Raw genomic sequence first — 19,976 nt, forward strand, 5'->3', positions numbered from 1 at the left:
TGCATTTATCGCCGTCCAATCGGACTTCGTGCAAGGAGGGGATGGAGTAGTGATCGTGCCATCCAAGAACTCAAATTTCCTTCGAGCTTCTAACGCCGTTTGAATGTCGGCAGCCCAAGAGTCATAATTATTTGTTGTTAAGTGGGTGGGAGTGATGAAATCCCCGATCGATCTTGAGAACCAAGGTAATATGGAGAATTTGGTTCAATTTTTGGAGGTGGTGGTGGTGGTTGATCATCGCCGCCAGCCATGGTTTATGAAGTGTATGAAAACCTGGCTCTGATACCATGTAAAACTGTAAACTTTGGCTTGATCTTATTAGCTTCATGAGCCCAATATTTATAATAATACAAAACTAGTTTCCTAAGCCTACACCAACTTGTGTTTAACAACTAAGGAAAACAAAGATAATATGGCAACTCTATTCTAGAGATATGGAAATAATAATATCTAAATAATATCTAGACCAAATATTTCCTAAATATATCTTAACAAATATACTCTCGATTTAGGCAAAGTTACTTTTTGTCCAGAAGCTCTACAAAATCTTTCTAAGCAGTCCTTGATTACCATGGCTTGTTCCGGAGAAGCCTCAGCAAATAAGATTAAATCATCTGCGAAGAAAAGATTTGTTAAAGTTGGCCCTCCACGACTTGCATATATTGGATTCCACCTATCAAGTAGTACGAGCTCCTCAATTACTTGATTCAAGCGTTCCATACATAGGACAAACAAGTATGGACAAAGCGGATCTCCTTGGCGAATGCCTCTCGATGGATAAAAAACCTCCGATTTTTCTCCATTCCATAACACTTTCATTGAAGTAGAAGTCACACATTGCATTATCACTTCAATTAATAACAGGGGAAAATTCATATCGAGTAAATTATCTCGAATAAATGACCATTTGAGACGGTCATAGGCCTTCTCGAAGTCGATCTTGATGGTCATATATCCTTTTCCACCTTGGTCTAGATTTTAGCTTAGCTAATTTGCTCTTTACATGAATAAGTGTCAAATAATGCTTGAGTGATTGAAAGTTTAAACACGTACACAAAATAAGTATTCCGCTAATTTTGTATTGTTTAGAGTATTTGTGTTATATTATCGTATTGGGTCAACTCTATTTTGAACATTTGTCAAGAAATTACCCCGTAATTAAAATCTTCCACCTTAGCGACAAATATCTTTTACTCTGTCGATATATTTTCATACTCAAATCAAATACTTCTAACAAAGTATATCTAAGTAGAATTATGGTTGCTTTATACAATATTTTTAAAAATTTAATTTGATGTTATTTGGAGTTAAGCTAAAATAGGATCCCTCAACTTTAGTATTTGTAGCATTTTGGTCCCTCATCTTTCAAACGAAGCAAATTGGTCCCTCAACCACCCATAACTTACTTTTCCGGTGGAAAAAAAGATGAGTCGCCAAAGTTTAAGGACCAAAGTGCCTATGTGGCAAAAAAAAAAAAATAAAAAAAAATTTAAAAGGGAATCTTTTAACTAACATTAATTTTTTTTTTTCCCATCAACATTAATATTTTGGTTATGATTTGCATTAATCAAACTATAGAATTTCCATTTTTTAAAAAAAAAAACTATAGGATTTTCCACCTTTTCTCACCCCACATCACCAACACAAACACACAACTCCATTTCCACCCGTCTGTAGCCTCACCACTGTCATTAATCAACCACACAACCCAAACCTCCGGTTCGGCTGAATTATATTGTACATGAGCTTGTACACAATTAATTAAATCAGGAGGCCAAGATTAAATCACAAAATAAATCAAAGGCTGGGATTAAAAGATGGTGATTGATGATGATCATTAATGAGGTGCAAAGTAGGGGATTGTTTCCCCATTAGAGCAGCCAAACCGAAAGAGAAGAAGAGATGGCCGACCCTTTTTTTTATTTATTTTTCTTTAATTCGAGTTATTTAATTTTTTTTTGAAAGAAAGTCAAAGTATTTAATTTTTTAAGTCATATTTAATTTTCTTCTTTAATTCTCTAAGTCATATTTTTTTAAAAAAATAGTCATTTAATTAAAAAAGCAAAAAATTTGGGTATGTTTTCTTTCATTTTAATCAAAGTTTGTACATAATAAATAATAAATATTAATTAGTAGCTGACAAAAAAATAATGATTTGTAATCCCTAAACAAATGCTAACTAGGATAAGTCCCTTAACTTTTGCTTAGTTGACAGTACACATCCCCAAACTTTGCTGACTCATAAGTTCCTCCACCAGAAATGGTGAGACAAGGGTGGTAGAGGGACCAATTTGTCTCATTTGAAAGATGAGGGACCAAATATGCAACTAATGCCATAGTTCGGATTAGGGCTGGCAATCCCTGACCCGACCCGATAACCCGAACGAACCCGACCCGAAGTTACTGAGAGAAACCCGAACCCGACCCGATCCGAACCCGAATAACCCGAATTCGACCCGATTTGACCAAAATTTCATATTTCGTAATAATTTTAAGTTTTGCACAATTTTTGATTGTTTCTAAGCATAACCCGAAATCTGACCCAAACCCGACCCACTGACCCGAATTGCCACCCCTAGTTCGGATTATATTTTTTTTGGTGTTCTACCCGGTTCACCCTTTTGGGCTAATCCGGATTCGGGGATCAGTTATGGGTGGTTAGGTTCCAATCCCCTCCCAATTGTTGTTGCGGGGGATCGAACACAGGTCCTCCCTAACAAGTGTAGTCCCAATCACCACCACACCAACACCCAATTGATAGTTCGGATTATATTTTAGCTTATCTCATGTTATTTGCTAATTTCATTATGTATTTTACTATTCAAAAAAAGGACACTATGAAAAGGTCAAAAAGATTTTCCCAAGTCCATCCAACGAGTGATAACATCTCACAGCCAGCTGGCTTCCATCAACAACTTCAAAAAAAATAAAAGTACTAAATTCTCATTGGTCCCTTTTTAAAAACACGGATCGCAATCCATATCCCTCCACAAAACACCCTCACAACCGTCGATTAAACCCATCTTTAATCCAACGCCTCTCATTCATCCTCCCAAAATCTCTCCCCTAAAAATTTCAAAAACTCCCGCTTCCTCCCCTCCCTATATAAACCCCACCCACCTCATCTCATTTCACTGCAAATCAAACACAAACAATCTCATTCTCAAATTCTCAATCACAAAACCCAGGAAAAAAAAGCTTGAATTCAATCAACAATGGCGAGAACAAAGCAAACAGCGAGAAAATCAACCGGAGGAAAAGCTCCAAGGAAGCAACTCGCAACAAAAGCAGCTCGCAAATCTGCTCCGGCAACCGGCGGCGTGAAGAAGCCTCACAGATTCCGTCCGGGAACAGTTGCGCTTCGTGAGATCCGAAAGTACCAGAAGAGTACCGAGCTTCTCATCCGGAAGCTTCCATTTCAACGATTAGTCAGAGAAATCGCTCAAGATTTCAAAACTGATCTTCGTTTCCAAAGCTCTGCTGTTGCTGCTCTTCAGGAAGCTGCTGAAGCTTACCTTGTTGGATTGTTTGAGGATACTAATTTGTGCGCGATTCATGCTAAGAGAGTTACGATTATGCCTAAGGATATTCAGCTCGCTCGTAGGATTCGTGGCGAGCGTGCTTAGGGTTTTTTAATTTTAATTAATCAATTAATCCTATGTCTTTTTTTATGTATTAGTGGAAGTAATGGTGGTTTAGATGTGATTAAGGACGGTTAATTGCTTAAAGTAGGGATTGTGTTTTGGTACTTTTGGTTATGTAATGTAAAGGCTGTTCTTCAGATCTATCAATCAATGAAATCTGTGTTTTATTAGCAATTTTTTCCGAATTTACGCCTAATTTCTCAATTGTTTTAATTTTCTAATTGCAAAAATAATGGAGTTTGAGTTGATCTTTTAAATTTAGAATATCAAACGTTTGATGTGTTGTTGGTGCACAGTATGCGGTATACAGTGCGTCGCACAGTAATATTCCCTTATTAACCTGTTATTTTATTTATTTATTTATTTTAATTTTCAGAAATGAAAACAGGTTGCTAAATGTGAGAGCGGCAAGTGAAAATTTGGCGGGAAACTCAATAAAGTGTAAGCGATTTACGCAATTACGATCTGACGCTTTAGTAGAAACCATTTTTGTTGTAAAACCCTAATAAGTAGGTTGAAGCAGAATTTGGAGAGAGAAAAGCTTCAAATGGATCGATATGTTGTTGCCAATTGAATCTTCTTCTACAAACCCTAAGCCAATTAGAAGGTAATTTATCACAACTTTTTGTTTAATTTGTTGATTTTGTTGGTGTAAATTGATAAATTCATTGGAAGTAGTTTGATTGTTTTTGTTGATAACTTGTATATTTACTGGAATTAGCTTGATATTTCTGATGATAAATGCTAAAGTCACTGGAATTTGTTTGATTTTGTTGGTGATAATTGATTAATTTACTGGAATTGGTTTGATTTTGTTGTATCTGAAGGCCTCGTTGGAAGAGGACTGCAATTGAATTGAATGGCTGTATTGAATCTAAATACAAGCGCGAAATGTGTGGATTATTGGTTCAATCTTATTCTCAGGTTGGAAAATATAGTATAAAGATCATGAACTGTTTGCTGTTTTGGTTGGTTGTTCACTGGGTTTAGTAGAGATTGCTTTTTTTAATCTGTGTTCTTTTGTTGTTTAAAGATTGGCGTGTTTACTCATCTGTATCATATTGATGGACGTCCTTGTCAAACTCATGTATGTTTTCTTGACTTTGTCTAATCATATTTTTCCAAGGCAACAAGGAACTTCATATTTGATTTGAACTGTGGTTAATCTCATGCAGATGAATCGAGTAATGTCGTTTGCTGGCTTGGATCATCAGGGGTCCTCTAGAAGGTTTGTGTACCCCTTGGTTATATAGTGTAGGTGTTGTATAGAGTATATGGTATTGAAATTCTACTTGACTGGTTGCTGTATTTTCGCTGTGACGTGCTCTGTGTTGCATAGTCTGATTTGATTCAAGGATGAGAAAACTTATACAGCTATGGAGTATGACTTTTCTTTCCAATTTAGTCTATCTGGTTTGATGGTTTGTTTCTCTCTCGCATCTCTCATATCATCATATTTTTGTCTGAATAAGTGAATAAATATGGAACCTTGTATGTTCACAGAATCACAGCTACAGTTCTGTTTTGTTAATATTGGGCTGTTGCTGCTGTAATTTTGCTGTTATCTGCCTAAATATGCAATGCAATTACTCATTGTGGTAATGTTTTCTATATATTTGCCACTCATCATCTTTATATCTCATCCCCTCTGCTGTGTCTTGTTCATTAATTACTACTGTTGCCTTGTCATTTTTATTTATTTGTTCAAATGAATATGTTTCTTCCTTGTTCAAATGAGTACCTTACTTTCTTGCAGGCACGGTGTATCTGCATTAGAGTTTGATAATCAGGTATTATATGGACCAATATCATATATTCATATCTCAAGTTGTTTCTCAAATTCTGGCTAGATGGATGTATAACTGGAAATATTATTGTTATTATCCTCTACTTTAGTTCCACGTGTTACTTGAAATATCTTGTTCTTTCATCGGTACAGAACTCACGCGAAACATTGCTAATGGGACCCATTGCACCTGTTTCATCAACCAAAGCACAAAGGTGTTGTTGATTATGTCATAGCTTAGAGTGATATATTTTAGAAAGTAAATAACATGAATATTTCAGGCTGTTTAATTGGAATTTGGATAGACTAGCTTATGCTATTGTGTGATAGGCCCTTGTAAGGACCTTTCATGCTATCTTATTGAAGTTTGGATGTTAGATGCATATGATGGACTGGCCTATGCTTATTGTGTGATAGCCCTGATAGGCCCTTGTATCCAGAACTGAGCCATATACTTAAAACTTAGTTTTTAAAAGTATCTTTTACTTTGCATGGTTTTAGTTATAATTTCCAGTTACTAGCATTCTTTTTTTCTTTTTAAATAAAATAATTTCTGTGGTTTTCTATTTTCTTATTTGCTCTACAATAGGGAATATACTTAGCTTCGGTGACAAAATCTGGTTGCTTGATGGTGCACGACTTTGAATCTCTTTACTGCCAAAGTAATGTGACATCACCATGTAAGGTTCTGATAAACTTTGGTCAGTTGACTTATACTCAAGTTGTTTCTGTGATGAGGTTATAATTTATGATTTTATGCTGTAAGAGGTCAGGTTCAGCTCTCATGTAGTCATCTTCCAATTGAACTCGTTCATCTGAACATTGTCTCTCCTCTCTCCCCTGCTCTGTGCTTCATGTGTTGTGTATTTTTACTACCTTATACAGAAACTTGATTATCTATCTGCAGGGTGGAAGGAGGATGAAACAAAGCATCTTTTGCACATATCTACAAGAAGGCATCTTGATTCTGTTCGATGGAATCCTGCTAACCAAGACGAGGTTGAATATATACATGATAGATGCATTGTTCTGGCATTTATCAAATTTGTGTTGGATGGATGCACTAACATGAACCAAAGTTGTTCTATGCTGGGCCTTACTCATTGCACTAAAAGCGAAAGTTGTGTGTTTCACTGCTTTATATCCTATGATTTTTAGTGATGCTTTTAAGCACAAAACCTCATACCACATGCTTACATTTTAAGTGGAAAGCATTGCATGACTGTTTTGCTAATTCACATAATGTTGGTTGGCATACTCTGTTATCTGCTTAATTTCTTCTTGGATTTGACATTTGCTGTGGTTTAACTGATTTCTACCTATGCTCTTAAGGACAAAAACTCAGAACACATGCAACATTCTATTTGGAAAGCATTGCATGACATTTTGCCAATTAACTTAATGTTAGTTAACATATACTATTATCTGCTTATTTTTTTTCTTGGATCTGACATTTTCTATTGCAATGGGCTTCAGGTTGCTTGCACATCACTGAAAAGCCGTGAAGTATTAATTTATGACATTGGTTATGTCTCTTCCGACCCTGTTGAAGTAAGATTCAAGTGCTCTTCCCTTTACCTTTCTCTGCCGAGGTTTCCAATATCCCAATCTTTCAAAGATGTTTTTTGTATTATAGTTTGTGCAATATATCAATTTAATGATGTCTTGTTATGTCCTTTCTTTATTTCATTCTTTCTTTCTTTCTGTTTTTGTAAAAACCCTTGTTATTGAATCAAAGTCCAGTGTTAGTGTAAGCTCTACCTATGATACTAGTGTCTCTACTCATTCAGATTTTAACAAAGAGGGCTTCTGTCACTATCCATGGTTCTGATATCGTGACGGGTCTGTCAGATGTAGCTTTTACATCAGATGATTCCAGGTGAGTTGATGTGTGGCTTAATTTCTAACAAGTCCATGTTTAGAGAAATTTTATGTTCGAAGTTTCTTTTCCCCTGTCTAGGCCTCTCTCCAGACCCTATCTTGATTGATATTGTATCGGGTTGTTTGTTTAGTTTGGTGTCCTATCTTTGTTGGCCTTTTGATTCCCCCCATGGGTGAGGCTGGGAGTCACCATTAACTAAGATGTCAATTTAGGGAGTCCACTGTCTAATTATGAATCTCTTGCCACCAGTAGCTTCAGGAAGGGTGTTTAGTTTTTCTCTTGTAGTCTGAGGCAGTGAGGCTCACATGAGCTGTTACTGCAACTAGAATTAGTGACCGTCAGATCAGAATAAGGCAACTTTATTTTGTACAGGGTTCAGTGGTTCACACCAACAAATTTGCTGGTCGACATGTGCTTTTTTACTAAACTATCTCTTCCTGGTTGAAGTATTGGACTAATTGCTTCTATTGTGCTCTATGATATTGACAGAGTTTTTGCTTCGGATACCTCTGGTTCAATCAATATATGGGATAGAAGAAGAGGTAGTTTTCCATCTGTTGAGCTGACAACCAATTCCCACAATGCTCTGAACAGTATACAATTGAATGTCGAAAATCAGGTCTGTTTAGAATTTTCTGGCCCTTACGTTTGTATTATTGTATGTTCCCAATGATCCACATAAGACATGAAATCCTCAAATTTATATTTAGTTTTTGGATTGTTTACTGTAGCATTATGCTGATGTTGAAAATTGCTAGATTTGAAAAAAACTGCATGACGAATGATATATTTACAGAAGAATTATGTGTGTTACTGAATACGAAGTATATTATATTGATCATCAGGAGCTATTGTACTTAGTTCGGTACACTTTGAAGAATCTCCAAAAATCTGAACAGAAAACTTTGCATATTGGACTGGAGGAGGGAGAGAGGGGGGGGGGGGGAGGGGGGATGACCGTGCCATGGAACTAGAAATTGGATGTAGGTTCATAGTTATTGATTTATGGTGTTGATACAGTTGTAAAATAATCAGTAGTATGAGTTACACCTTTTGAGGCACTCGAGTCGTAAACTCATAACATGATCAACCTTAATACTGTACAAGTATCAAAGTGCAGAAAGTGTGCGATATAAGTGATTTACTTATATTATGTAAAAACAAGTTTAAGGATCTGAGAACTTAAGAGACTAGTAACTGATCTAGTTGTGTTTACTCAAAAAATATGATCAACCTTAATACTGTACAAGTATCAAAGTGCAGAAAGTGTGCGATATAAGTGATTTACTTATATTATGTAAAAACAAGTTTAAGGATCTGAGAACTTAAGAGACTAGTAACTGATCTAGTTGTGTTTACTCAAAAAATAAAAAATAAAAATTGATCCAGTTGTATTGTCATACATGTGACATTGGTGGTTGTAACTTGTAAGTATGGCTTCTGATGTCTTTTAGGGTCCGAACCTATTCTGTTCATGTATACTTCGTTAGTTCATTATTTCTTCCATGTGGTCCCTTCAAAACCCTAATTGTACTTTACTGGTTTCAGATTGTTTATGGAGCTGGTAAGCAGGCATGATATATATGTGGGATCTTCGTGGTGGAAGAACATCAGCAGCTTTCCAGAGCAATAAAGAGGTTGAGCAAAAAACAGCTTCCGATGTCAATCCCCCCCAGTTTTTTTTTGGCAATGTGGAAATTAATAATTCATTGCAGACTCACAATTATTCTGATCCTTAATTTTCATGGAACCACGATAATTGTATGTTGAAATGTTACCTAGAATAATACTTTAGGTCATTGAAGTACTGGCAAAGGGGACACATTGTGAAAGAGGATTTTTGTGGATTAAATTGGTGATTATCAGATGGGGCAGCTTTAGTTTATGCCGTGACTGATCTTGTAGACAGACGGAAGATAATACAGAGTAGTCTTTTGATCATTGTAGTCTAATTCATGCTGTTTTTTGTGTCACATATAGGCATATCATCCACCTATGGCATCAGTGAAGGTCTCATCGTTGCTAGAGAAAATAAAGTCATTAAAGGTATTCAAAGAGGATACATCTTAAATTGCTGGGAGTGTAATCTGCATGCTGCTTTCTTTTTCTCAATCTTGTGCAACTATTACAAATTTGCATAAAGGAGATTTTTGAAATTTGTGTTAACATGAAATATGTGTTAACATGGATGCACATCTTTTTTACTTTTGCTAAGATTGAAATATAACAAATGAGGATTCTATTTGTTGAAACTTCTTAGAGCTCTCATCCATTTCTTGTGTTTCATATTTCTTTGCAGGCGCAGTCACATATTGTCCCCAAGGATATACACTCGATCAATTTGGATCCCACTTCTTCTTATCGTTTAGCATTCCACCTTGATGATGGATGGTAGATTTTTAGATAGTCATCCTGTCTCTGGATGAATTTACAACTTTTCAAATTTTGATTGTTATATCCATCACTCATGTCCTTCATAGTTTTTTCAACAGTTACCTAATTATTACTATGTGATGAAGAAGATAATCGTTGACTCTGTTCTAGAATCATTTAACTTGACCTTGAATAATAGCTTACTTCGACCTTACTATAGCATTTTCTCATAATAATTTGAAAATTTGCAGGTCAGGCATTCTTGATATCCATACATTAGAAGTGACACATATCCATTGCCCTCCACCAGCCTGGTTGTGAGTACATCTCCCCAACCAAGTTGCAGAGACATTAAAATTTCTTTTAATGGCCATTTTCTTATTCATTTTGAAATTCAGGACTGGCTCAGACATATCCAATTTATCGTACCTTATAAAGCCGTCCTGGCTATCCACAAATTCAGTAAGACTTTCTTTCAATAGATCTGGAGATAAACTTTGCATTTGACATTCCATGAATCTATGTCATGCTCACTGTGTTCTGTAAAAGTAGTTATTTTTATTAGTTTTGATCCAATACCCTCTTTAATCAGATATATGCAGTTGGGTCAGCATCATCAGATAAAGGACTTACACCTTCTAGACTTCTTTCCTGATCCAAATTCTCCCTGCCATGTGGACTGCAGGTACAGAATCTGATTGTATTTGGGTGAATCCTGAATGTTTCTATGGCTATGTTTTGATATTCAATTTCTGTTTACTGCTTAGTGAGGAAATGGTGAATAGTTCCAGGCAAAACGGTTTTGTTCCTCTGTCTGAAGATGTTTCTGCTTGTGCTACACATCCACAAAATGATTTCATTGTAGCTGGCACCAAGGTCTACTCTCTTGTGGTTTGCTTTTTTAATTTTCTGTAACTGTCCATGGTTACTTTATTAATTATAACCAAGAACTTGAGAGATTTGTCGCGTTGTGCCTGTTTCTTGAATTAAAGGATCCATTTAGCTCTGAAAGTTTTTCAACATTGACGAAATTTTATTGTTGAACTGCCTGTATGGCATATGACTACATGAGTACCCAAGGGGGGTGAAAAATGGTGCTTTGGTTCGGCCATCTAAAGCATTAGAGATCCCCAATATACTTTTCTACAATTGTTTTATTCAGTTTTCTAATATTTCTGCATTTGTTTGGTTTTAGCAAGCATCTTTGCTTATGATTGGCCAAAGAAAGAAGAGCTTACACGGGATGAAGGTCCTTGAAACAATTGAAACCTTGTGGAAATGATACAAGACTGATTGTCAAGACCTCAAGCAGCAGATCCTTGTCATCATAAACAGCCATGATGCTTTCGAATTTCCGAAAGTCACCTCCTTTGAAAGTGCAAAATGAGCATTGAAGGGTTGAAGTCAGTTGGAGTTCAGGGAAGAATTATCAGCTTCTATTGCCAAAGAAAGTGCAAAATACAAGACTTGATTCATAACTTGGGATTGTGAATCCATCTTGTGCTTCTTCATCATTCGTCCTCCACGTCATTCATCATGTATATTTTTGCATTGTATCAAGCTAACAAAAACTTTGTTGTAACATAAATATAACATGGTTATAGGTTTATGTATTAGGAAAATATAACATGGTTCAATTGCACAAGTAGTTGGAACTTGCAAGATAGTGTAATATTGTTGGAGAAGAAAAAGATTCAAATTATTATTTTTTTATTTATTTTTAATAAAAAAAATTGAAGCATAATTATATGATTATATGACTTTTGCTAAACAAGCTCTTATTGTTTAAACTTGTAATTTGTAAATAAGCTATTGCTTTTCCTTAAAAAAAAAAATAATAATAAAAAAAAAATTGGTAGACAACTTAAAATAAAATGAGAGAAATTAATGGTAAATTAAGGATGTCAAAAAAAAAGAATCAACTAATTAACTACTTACCTCTTTTAAAAGGGAGTCACACCCACCCTATTACCCAAACTCAAATAAAGAGTTTTGAGTCGAGCTCAACTCGGCTTGTTATCACCCCGACCTACGTAACGCATTATATAGTTACTGAGCTAGAACCGGAAGTTGTAACTCTGTAAATTGGGCGGTTCAATCTCGCTGTTTTCTCCCAGTTCCCGCCAAGGTCAGTGTATGAACTGATATTCATCTTCCTCTCTCTCTCCTCTTCATCTATATGCTTCAATAACTTTCGTTACATCTTTATTTTGAATTTTCGTGTTACATGTTACTTTAATTAGGGTTTTATCGATGACTTGTATGATGAACAATTTGAAATTGAAGTCAATTAACACTGAATCATGCTTAGGGTTTATGTTTATGATCCGACGTGATTTTATCGTCATTTTTCATTCTGCTTGAATTTACTTGTATGATACTGAGAACATGTCGAATTTCGGAATTGCGTGTACTTTTTTTCAATCTATGTGTTGTTACTTGTTGTAAATTCAACTGTCGATTGTTGTAGCTGATTATAAGTTTATTGTCATTGTCAATTGATTGATTGTGTTTATTGATGGAAATAATTTGTTATATAGCGTTCTATTGATGCAATTCATGCAATGTTTGCCATTAGTAATGTTTTGTTGGAAAAATCGGCGTGTTTCGATTGTTTTCTTTCATCATGTTGTTAAATATATAGCTTTGTTCAGTAATGTGTGGTAGTTTGTGTATTTTTGGATATCGAATTCTGATTTTGGATGGAAAAGGAATAGAAAGTGATGTAGTGCTACTAATTAATTTGAAACCATATGTAGAAATAATTTTCTAATAAGTTCTTTCAGAATTGGAATTGGGTGGATGTTCCAAGTACCTCGGGTTGTTTTAATTGCTAACAATGGAAATATTTTATGCGCATCTGCCAAATGAACTACTGCTTGAATTTATTATCCAGTCTGATGTGAAGTTTTCTGCCTTTCGGTAGTTCTTATTATGTCTGAACTAGTGAATTTCATTAGTGTCTTCCTCCTGGTTTTCTAGGTTTTGAATAAGGTTGCCGAGTCAAGAAAAGTGGTAGAAATCAAGATGAATTTAACTGTGGTAAGAGGTAAGTGAAATCTGGCTTTAGTTTATTTCCTCTTTTTTCAAGCTATATTGCTGTTTGCTGCTTGTTTTTCAGTGTGTGGGTTTCTGCCAATTTAAATATAATAACTGAAGTATATGTTCATCACACTACTAATTACTTCTATGCTGGTGCTTCGTAGATGACTAACTTCCCACTTTTAGATGTATTAATTAGTCTTCGCTAAGGATTTAAGATTGCGACTGACCACCACAGCTCCTTGTTGGATTTCTTTCTGCTTTGTCTATTTGCTTAACATTTCTTTACTGTGGTGTAATGCCGTGGTTGACACTTTTGAGTTTTGATGCACAAACATGATTCTTCTTGTGAGTGTTGTTCGATATATAATGCAGTCAAATATAGAATTGAATGCATAATATCCTACCAGAAGAGGTAGTATTATAGTTCAGTATTTAAAGTTGCATTCATGTTTCCTTTTGGTTGGTGTAGTTGAGATTTATCCTCTTGTGTAGATCAGAAGGAGAATTATAGAGTATAAAATCTACTGAATTTGTGCCAAGTTTCTCTTAATAATCTCTAAAGATTCAGTTTTCTGTTATTGTCACCTATCATTCATATGCATGATATCACTGATACCCGGATATGCAGTTCTTGGAACCTGCTAAATATAGCACCTACTTGTTTGCTCAAAAATATTTTAATGTGAGTGAGGTGGAGGTATGTAGTATCACCACCAAATATGAATCTGGTGCAAGTAGCTTCCATTTGATTATGCCGGCATTAATTTGGTTTGTGGTTTGTCAACAATTTAGCTAAAGGCTATGCCAAGGCATGGCAAAGAAACCTTGCTGAAAGGCAATACTGTTTAGGTAATGAGTGGTTTTGCTGTTTGTTATGCATTCAATGTTTGCAACTCTTTTTAAATCTGTAAGTTTGGACCGCAGAAATTTTGTCACTTGTCAATCTTTGGGAGGGAAGTATATAAAGAAATTGTCATGTTTGCTTTCTTTCTTTTTTTTTTTTTTTTTTAATCTTTTGTGGTTAATTGGATCAATTTAGCATATAATTATTGTCTTTCATCTGTTTTGAAGATGATGAGTAAACATAACTTTTGGTTTAGCGGAATTCAAGTCTTATAACTGTGATGTCTGTCATTAATTTTTTTCTCTTTAAGATCTATGTAGCTATATTCTTATGGCTAATTGCACTTATTAATCAGTATCTAGGCTATACATTAATACATATGATTATATGAAGGTTCAACCAACATATTTAGACATGTGAAGTTGGTATGCTCTTACGTGTAGTGATAAGTGTTAATCACTTTTGTTTGCAACTAATTGGATCTGTACAGCTGAACTAGTTGTTTATGTGCTTCACCAGTCAAAGATCTTAGCTGCTTCCAAACATCTTTTCTATGTAATTCTTAGATGCATGCTACTCTATATAGTAAGGAACATTGGTAAATCTTTTGGTTTAAGATACTACAGTATGATTCTCTTCACAAAATTGAAACTCCAGTCATGTAGCATGATTATCCGGAGCTGTCCATTTATTAGCACTGAATACTGATGCTATCATACTGTTAAAAGGGAGTTTTGGTTCCTCAATCCTTGCTTACTGATTTTTGGTTGAAATTACATATTCTTAACAGAAATTTGACAAGACTTCTGAATCAGAAAAATCTGCTGCGTCTGGTTATGTTAGATCCTTAACTTTCAATTAACTTAAAATCTTATTGGTGTAGGATAATAATGTGTGCCTTGATCTGAAGGGGCTGTGCTGTGTGTAGTATACTAGTATCAGGGGTTAAGTGTTCGAAGAAATTTAACAAGCTTGGGGTTCAATAATCTAGAAACTATGTGCTGTCAAATTGTTACTTTTTCTTTCTATTTTAAGAAAGGGTCTAAGGGGTAGGATTCACCCCTGCCAGACTGCCATAGGCTGGAACTGTTGAAGGGAGGATAGATGCTGCTCAGATTGTTCTGTGACATTATTTTTACCAAGAGGCTTTACTTCACTACAACCAAAAGTTTCATAAGGATTTACCAATTCATGCAAATAGTGTGAGTTGTGGAAAGGGTAGCCCCAGGTTTTATTCTAATTTAGTGTGTGTGTGTGTGTGTTGGGGGGGGGGGGGTTGGGTTGGTAAAGATCTAATCCTATTTCAAATTAGACATGCATTTATGGTAAAAGCCTCAGATTAAAGAGTTCACCAACTGATTGTATTTGAAACCCATTTTTGTTTTTTTTAAACTTCGATTCTCATATCCCCTCTGTGGAACGAAGGACATAGCAATTTATATTCTATTATTCTTTGTTTTGTGGGTCACTTGCACATCACCGACGATAAAGCATTATCAGAATTGCTAAATCAAATCTGGCAGGCTCCCCTTAGTCATATATAATAAATATCTTGCATCATTGTTAGCATTAAGTTAGGTTTCTTAGATTCCATGATCATGAGATTGTGATTTTGCCTTTGGTTTTAATGCAGGTTTTTGGATATGCCCATAGGCATAGGATCTTCTGTAAGGTATTAAATTTTGATCATTTAATGCCCGCCTAACATCTTTATCTTAATTTTCTTTGTAGAATGGTACATTAAGATACTTAAATCCTATAGTCTCCACGTTAGAAAGCATTTATATCCTAGAAAAGAAATTGTTTTGTTTACGTAGAAAAGTCGCTGTGTTCTACAACTATTGTTGTCATACAACCTGCCAGGGTAACGAAACAAAAAGTTTCCATGTATCATTCTTCTCCATGGTTAGAGTTCAACTAAGGATTAGGGGAGTGATGGTGCCCTTTTATCATAACCAAAAAGGTAATTATTCATGGAAGGGTCAGACTGACTAATTCCAGAGTGCTTTAGAGATGAACTTTTATGTACAAACCTTGATGGTAGTCATTTGCATATATAGTATCATATATTTCGTATTAGACTTGGTCTCTTGGCAAACCCCTGTTAATAGGTAATCAATATTTGAAGTTACAATATCAAGCAGTGTGTCTCTTAGTGACGGCATAAGCGTATTGTTTTGGCCCATGTGAATTGATTTGGCTAAATCACCATACCTCTGCTGTCCTACCTCAATTTACGATTAATTATTGCTACAACAGCTTGAGGAAATAAATATTGGCTGTTACGTCACTGAGTATGTGTGAGAAACTTTGTGAAGTGTGAGCTTCTTTTGGTTAAAGCTTCCTTTAAGAATAAGCAAGGTAAGGAATACGAGTAACACTATTTGGTAGACTAATGTATTAAAGTACTCGTGTTACTTTTATTAATTGTGTCTAGAGGGATAAACATTCTGGAGAATATGACAAGATGCTTTATCCATTGTCAAACTTCAAGTATTATATGCAACTTTATGAATGGAAATATGCAAGATTATTTCTCTGCTAAACACTGATGTCAGTAGTTTCTCTGATTCCATTTCAGGAAATGAAAATAAGACACTTGTTCTTTGAGTGATTTCTTTTTGTCATGCCTTACAAGGAGGCATCATTTAGTGGAGGTCATTCTTGAGTGGTATCGTGGTGATTGAGACATGTGCTTCATGTCCATCTAGTGCGTGCGGAGATTCTAGGAAGGAAACTTGCCCATTACTTAAAGTTAATGACAAGTATGATACTAAAATGTAGATTAAGAGGCTTTTGAGTAATAAATAATAGCAATCCATTTTTCTTCAAAGGGGTGTGTGCTAAGATCATATGGTAAAACAGTGTTTGCCCATATTCGAGAGCCAATAAAAGTAAAACTGGGACGAGTGGTTGTTTACTATGGGATTTACAACCCTAGTTAGTTGGAGTAATATTTCTAAAATTACGCAAACAAAAATTTTACATCTCAACACCAATGTTCCAATATTACATTGTTTCTCTAGTTTTTGCAAGTTTCCTTTTCTTGTTTTCAGTATCATATTTTTGGGCTGCATATTTCTTTATGTAGAAATATTATCTTTCAATTTGCAAAGTTACACTTACAGCTCAGGAAAAAAGTTTGAATGATACCAGTTATGTATTGTATTAAATGCAATGCGTTGGATAGCTAACTGATTTCTATTTTATATGACAGATGATACTACAGGACAAAGTCGGCTAACCATCAGTGAGGAATCTCTCCCCACATTCTCGGAATAGTATAATAATCACTACATGCCTAATTTCTACACATAATGATATGTGTACACGTGGATTGTTGCCTATACAATTGCTTTTGGCATCAAATGGATCTAGATCTTACCTAGGAGACAATAGTGGTACTTTTTTTTTTTACCTTCCTTCCATACCCTGATTATGTAAAGCATACTCTATTGTCCATCTTTTCTCTCTTTTCCTAACTTTAATTTGTGATCTTGTATTTCAGTGAAAAAAGAGGAGAATCAGCCCACCATGGGTTTCTGTTGTCTTTCCACCGCAGCTTCTGTACTGTTAGAGCAGTCTTTTCGTAGTTCGTTGGCTGGCATCAACTATCTTGAGCAGGTACACTTTGCTCGATTATCAGCGAGGTTCTGGGGATTAATTCATCAAAAAATGAAAACTTATGAGACAGGACAAAGTCATATAATAAACGAACTCAATGTTAGGGGACTAAGACTAACAGGGAGTGAATATCCTTAGTACCCTTACGGGCCTTAACGAAATGTTGATAGGGTCTATACACTATAAACATCATGCTCCATGTTACTTACATAGGGAGTAATTGTTGGGAAATTAAAAAGACATATATTAAATGCATTTTGGCCAACTTTTTTAACTTTAAATCGTACAAAAGAACTTTTAAGAGACATTTAGAAATTGCTTTTGAAGGAAAGGTGGATCTTGTGAGGTTTGTTTTTGTGGGAAGATGAAAATATAGATAAGAAAAGTGCTCACATATTAAGAGGGGACCATAATTTGTAGCTTTTTAATTTGGCAAAATCGAAAATTTTCCTCCCTAATTTTTGCTAAATAAAGCAATTTACATTCGTATTCTAGAATTCATTTACAAGTCTGAAATTGATCATTACCTCAACATGCTTCTGAAGGTCTTTGATATAATCAACAGCCAAATCTAGCATGTCTGCTGTGTTTGTTTGCTGCATGGAAACAGTATTTTGATTGTGTTGAGTCAAAAATACAATCAACTAGCACTGTCTCTTCAGAGGGAGTGTAATTTACACTAATATATTTTAACATAGGGACTAACCTTATCCATGTTGGGAACTAGATCTTGAAGCTTCCTCATCCTTTCACTAATCCTAGTTCTTCTTACCTATAGATTAGTATCAAAACCATTGTATGTAATCTTGAATGATATGTCTAAAACTATAATCAAATAGGAGTATTAATAAAACACTAATCCAATTTTGAAAGTAAAATCAGTTCTCACCCTCTCAGCAATGCTTCTTGGGTGAGTGGCGCATCCTCTCTTAGCCCTGATTCTGAGAGGTGTTGAGTCTTGGAACTGCAGGAATTTCTCCATATTTGACAGTTCTGGTAATGTCTTTGGTAGACTCAGATGATGAGTCAATGGCGGAGGTCTGTTTTTAATTTCTCCACTCTGAGAAATAACCCAATTCATAATATATTAACTATAATAAAACCTCTTATTAAAGAGGTAAAATCATAGGAGAGAAGATTTTATACCTGATTTTCTGATGCATTTAGCTCAGGAAATACCTTTATGTCCTCATCTGCAACTCTATCTAAGCCTGAGAAATTTTCTGACAAAATTGAGTCATCCCATGAATTCATGGGGAAGTCATAGTTGCTGTCATCGTTGGGGTTGTTGCTTGAATTGCTGAATTTTGTTTCATCTAGGCTATTCATCCTTAATCTTTTTGCCCCAACATCTGAGTTTTGATTCACCAGTTCCGAAGTTGAAGAGGGTTGTCCCGATGAATAATTTACTTGAACATTACTACCTCCATAACTCCCCATTCCTCCCATCATGCCATAACCTGTCATATGCTATCTACTTTAATACGAAAGCTGAAAAAAGCAAAGCTTGAAAATTGACTGAATTTCAGATCTGTGTGAAAGGCGGTCAAGTTTATGTTTTTTTTTTTTTTTTTTTTTTAATAGTTAAACCAATAACCAAGAGGGAACAGAAGAGTACCAGTTGTATCAATGTTTAGGTTGGCGAAAAATCCAGCGGGGGAGCTGCTATGCCTTGTGAGCCGGAATTACTATTGTTGATGCCCCCACCAAATCCAGTCTTCATATGGGATATAGAATCTATCCCCATTGAACTAGAAGCTGCTGCCCTAAATGTGTTTTGCATTGCTGAACTGACTGCTGTATTGTGGTGATTTGACAAAGGTGGTTTTGATTGGCTATGATACATCATCTGAGATTGATTGTTGTAATTACCCTGTTGGTGCTGCTGCTGCGGCTGCTGCTGGTGCTGCAACTGTTGTTGAATATCCGTTTCTTGCTTAACCCTCACTGTAAACTCAGGTTGCACAGCCGCGTTTTCAGGTATGTTGCTTAGTTTTTGTGATGAGTTATCTTCTTCGTCGATGCTGTTCATGAACCTGGCAAAGATGCATTCTGTTTCAGGACTTAGTGGTCTAGCAGCCGGAAAGTCTCGCCCTCTCCTCCTACCGTGCCACTAACACCACCTGTGGCAGTGGCAGTGGCAGTATCAGCAGCAGCATCAAGAAAACTTGCAAAGTATGAGCTCGGCGCTGATCGGAAGCGAGTGAGACCGTTGGTTTGTTGCTTTTGCTGGTGAAACTGTCTTGGGAAATCTTGGAAATGATGTTGGTATTGCTGCTGCTCTGAATCCATCTCTCTCTCTCTCCCTTTATTCAGACCTCAGTTATCTTTAATTTTCCCTTGTTCTAGATACCCTCCTTAGTAAAAAAAAATATAAATGCAAAAAACACAGGAAAACAGGGTAAAATAGAACCCAATTCGACCTGATCACATAGTCATACCATATCTATACCTACAGACTTGTGGCTGAAAACAAAACACTTTGGGCAAGGAATTTTACATGTGAACCCAATGAAAAGCTAGTGAATAACAAGCAGAAAACACCAACCCACCTTTTCTTTCCACCTCTCTTTTCTCTCTGAGCTGCAAATCTGTTTTTCTGCAGTAATCTATTACTCTGTCTTTCTCTACCTTTCTTTAGCTCTTTTGCTACTACTGAAGATTATGATTACTATTATGAAGGGGAGGGTAGATGCTGGTGTAAATGATCAAGACAGAAAAATAGTTGACATAAACCAATTTTTTTTGTTTTGTCTATTAAGAGTAGCATTTGCTTTT

General features: G+C 35.6%; 1 protein-coding gene, 2 long non-coding RNA genes and 2 pseudogenes across 3 annotated transcripts; 4 read left to right on the top strand and 1 right to left on the bottom strand.

Annotated features, from left to right (window-relative positions):
- Window positions 1-3,139: 3,139 nt before the first annotated feature.
- LOC110726035 (histone H3.2) lies at window positions 3,140-3,829 on the top strand. Its single transcript, XM_021905504.1, has one exon. The coding sequence runs from the start codon at window positions 3,216-3,218 to the stop codon at window positions 3,624-3,626; it is 411 nt and encodes a 136-aa protein (XP_021761196.1). The 5' UTR covers window positions 3,140-3,215; the 3' UTR covers window positions 3,627-3,829.
- A 372-nt stretch (window positions 3,830-4,201) lies between these two features.
- Window positions 4,202-10,316, top strand: LOC110726032 (annotated as a pseudogene).
- Window positions 10,317-10,928, top strand: LOC110726036. Its single transcript, XR_002512291.1, has 3 exons — window positions 10,317-10,370; window positions 10,453-10,561; window positions 10,881-10,928. It is a non-coding gene; the product is annotated as an uncharacterized LOC110726036 (long non-coding RNA).
- Window positions 10,929-11,598: 670 nt separating this feature from the next.
- Window positions 11,599-15,734, top strand: LOC110726038. The gene is made up of 3 exons (XR_002512292.1): window positions 11,599-11,813; window positions 12,668-12,734; window positions 15,208-15,734. It is a non-coding gene; the product is annotated as an uncharacterized LOC110726038 (long non-coding RNA).
- Window positions 15,735-16,735: 1,001 nt separating this feature from the next.
- Window positions 16,736-19,944, bottom strand: LOC110726037 (annotated as a pseudogene).
- Window positions 19,945-19,976: the final 32 nt, after the last annotated feature.

Source organism: Chenopodium quinoa, unplaced genomic scaffold (assembly GCF_001683475.1).
Source record: "Chenopodium quinoa cultivar QQ74 unplaced genomic scaffold, ASM168347v1, whole genome shotgun sequence".
NCBI classification, from domain to species: domain Eukaryota; kingdom Viridiplantae; phylum Streptophyta; class Magnoliopsida; order Caryophyllales; family Amaranthaceae; genus Chenopodium; species Chenopodium quinoa.

Bases quoted from the DNA above. Each gene is read 5' to 3' on its own strand.
- LOC110726035 (XM_021905504.1), top strand. From the start codon at position 3,216: ATGGCGAGAACAAAGCAAACAGCGAGAAAATCAACCGGAGGAAAAGCT.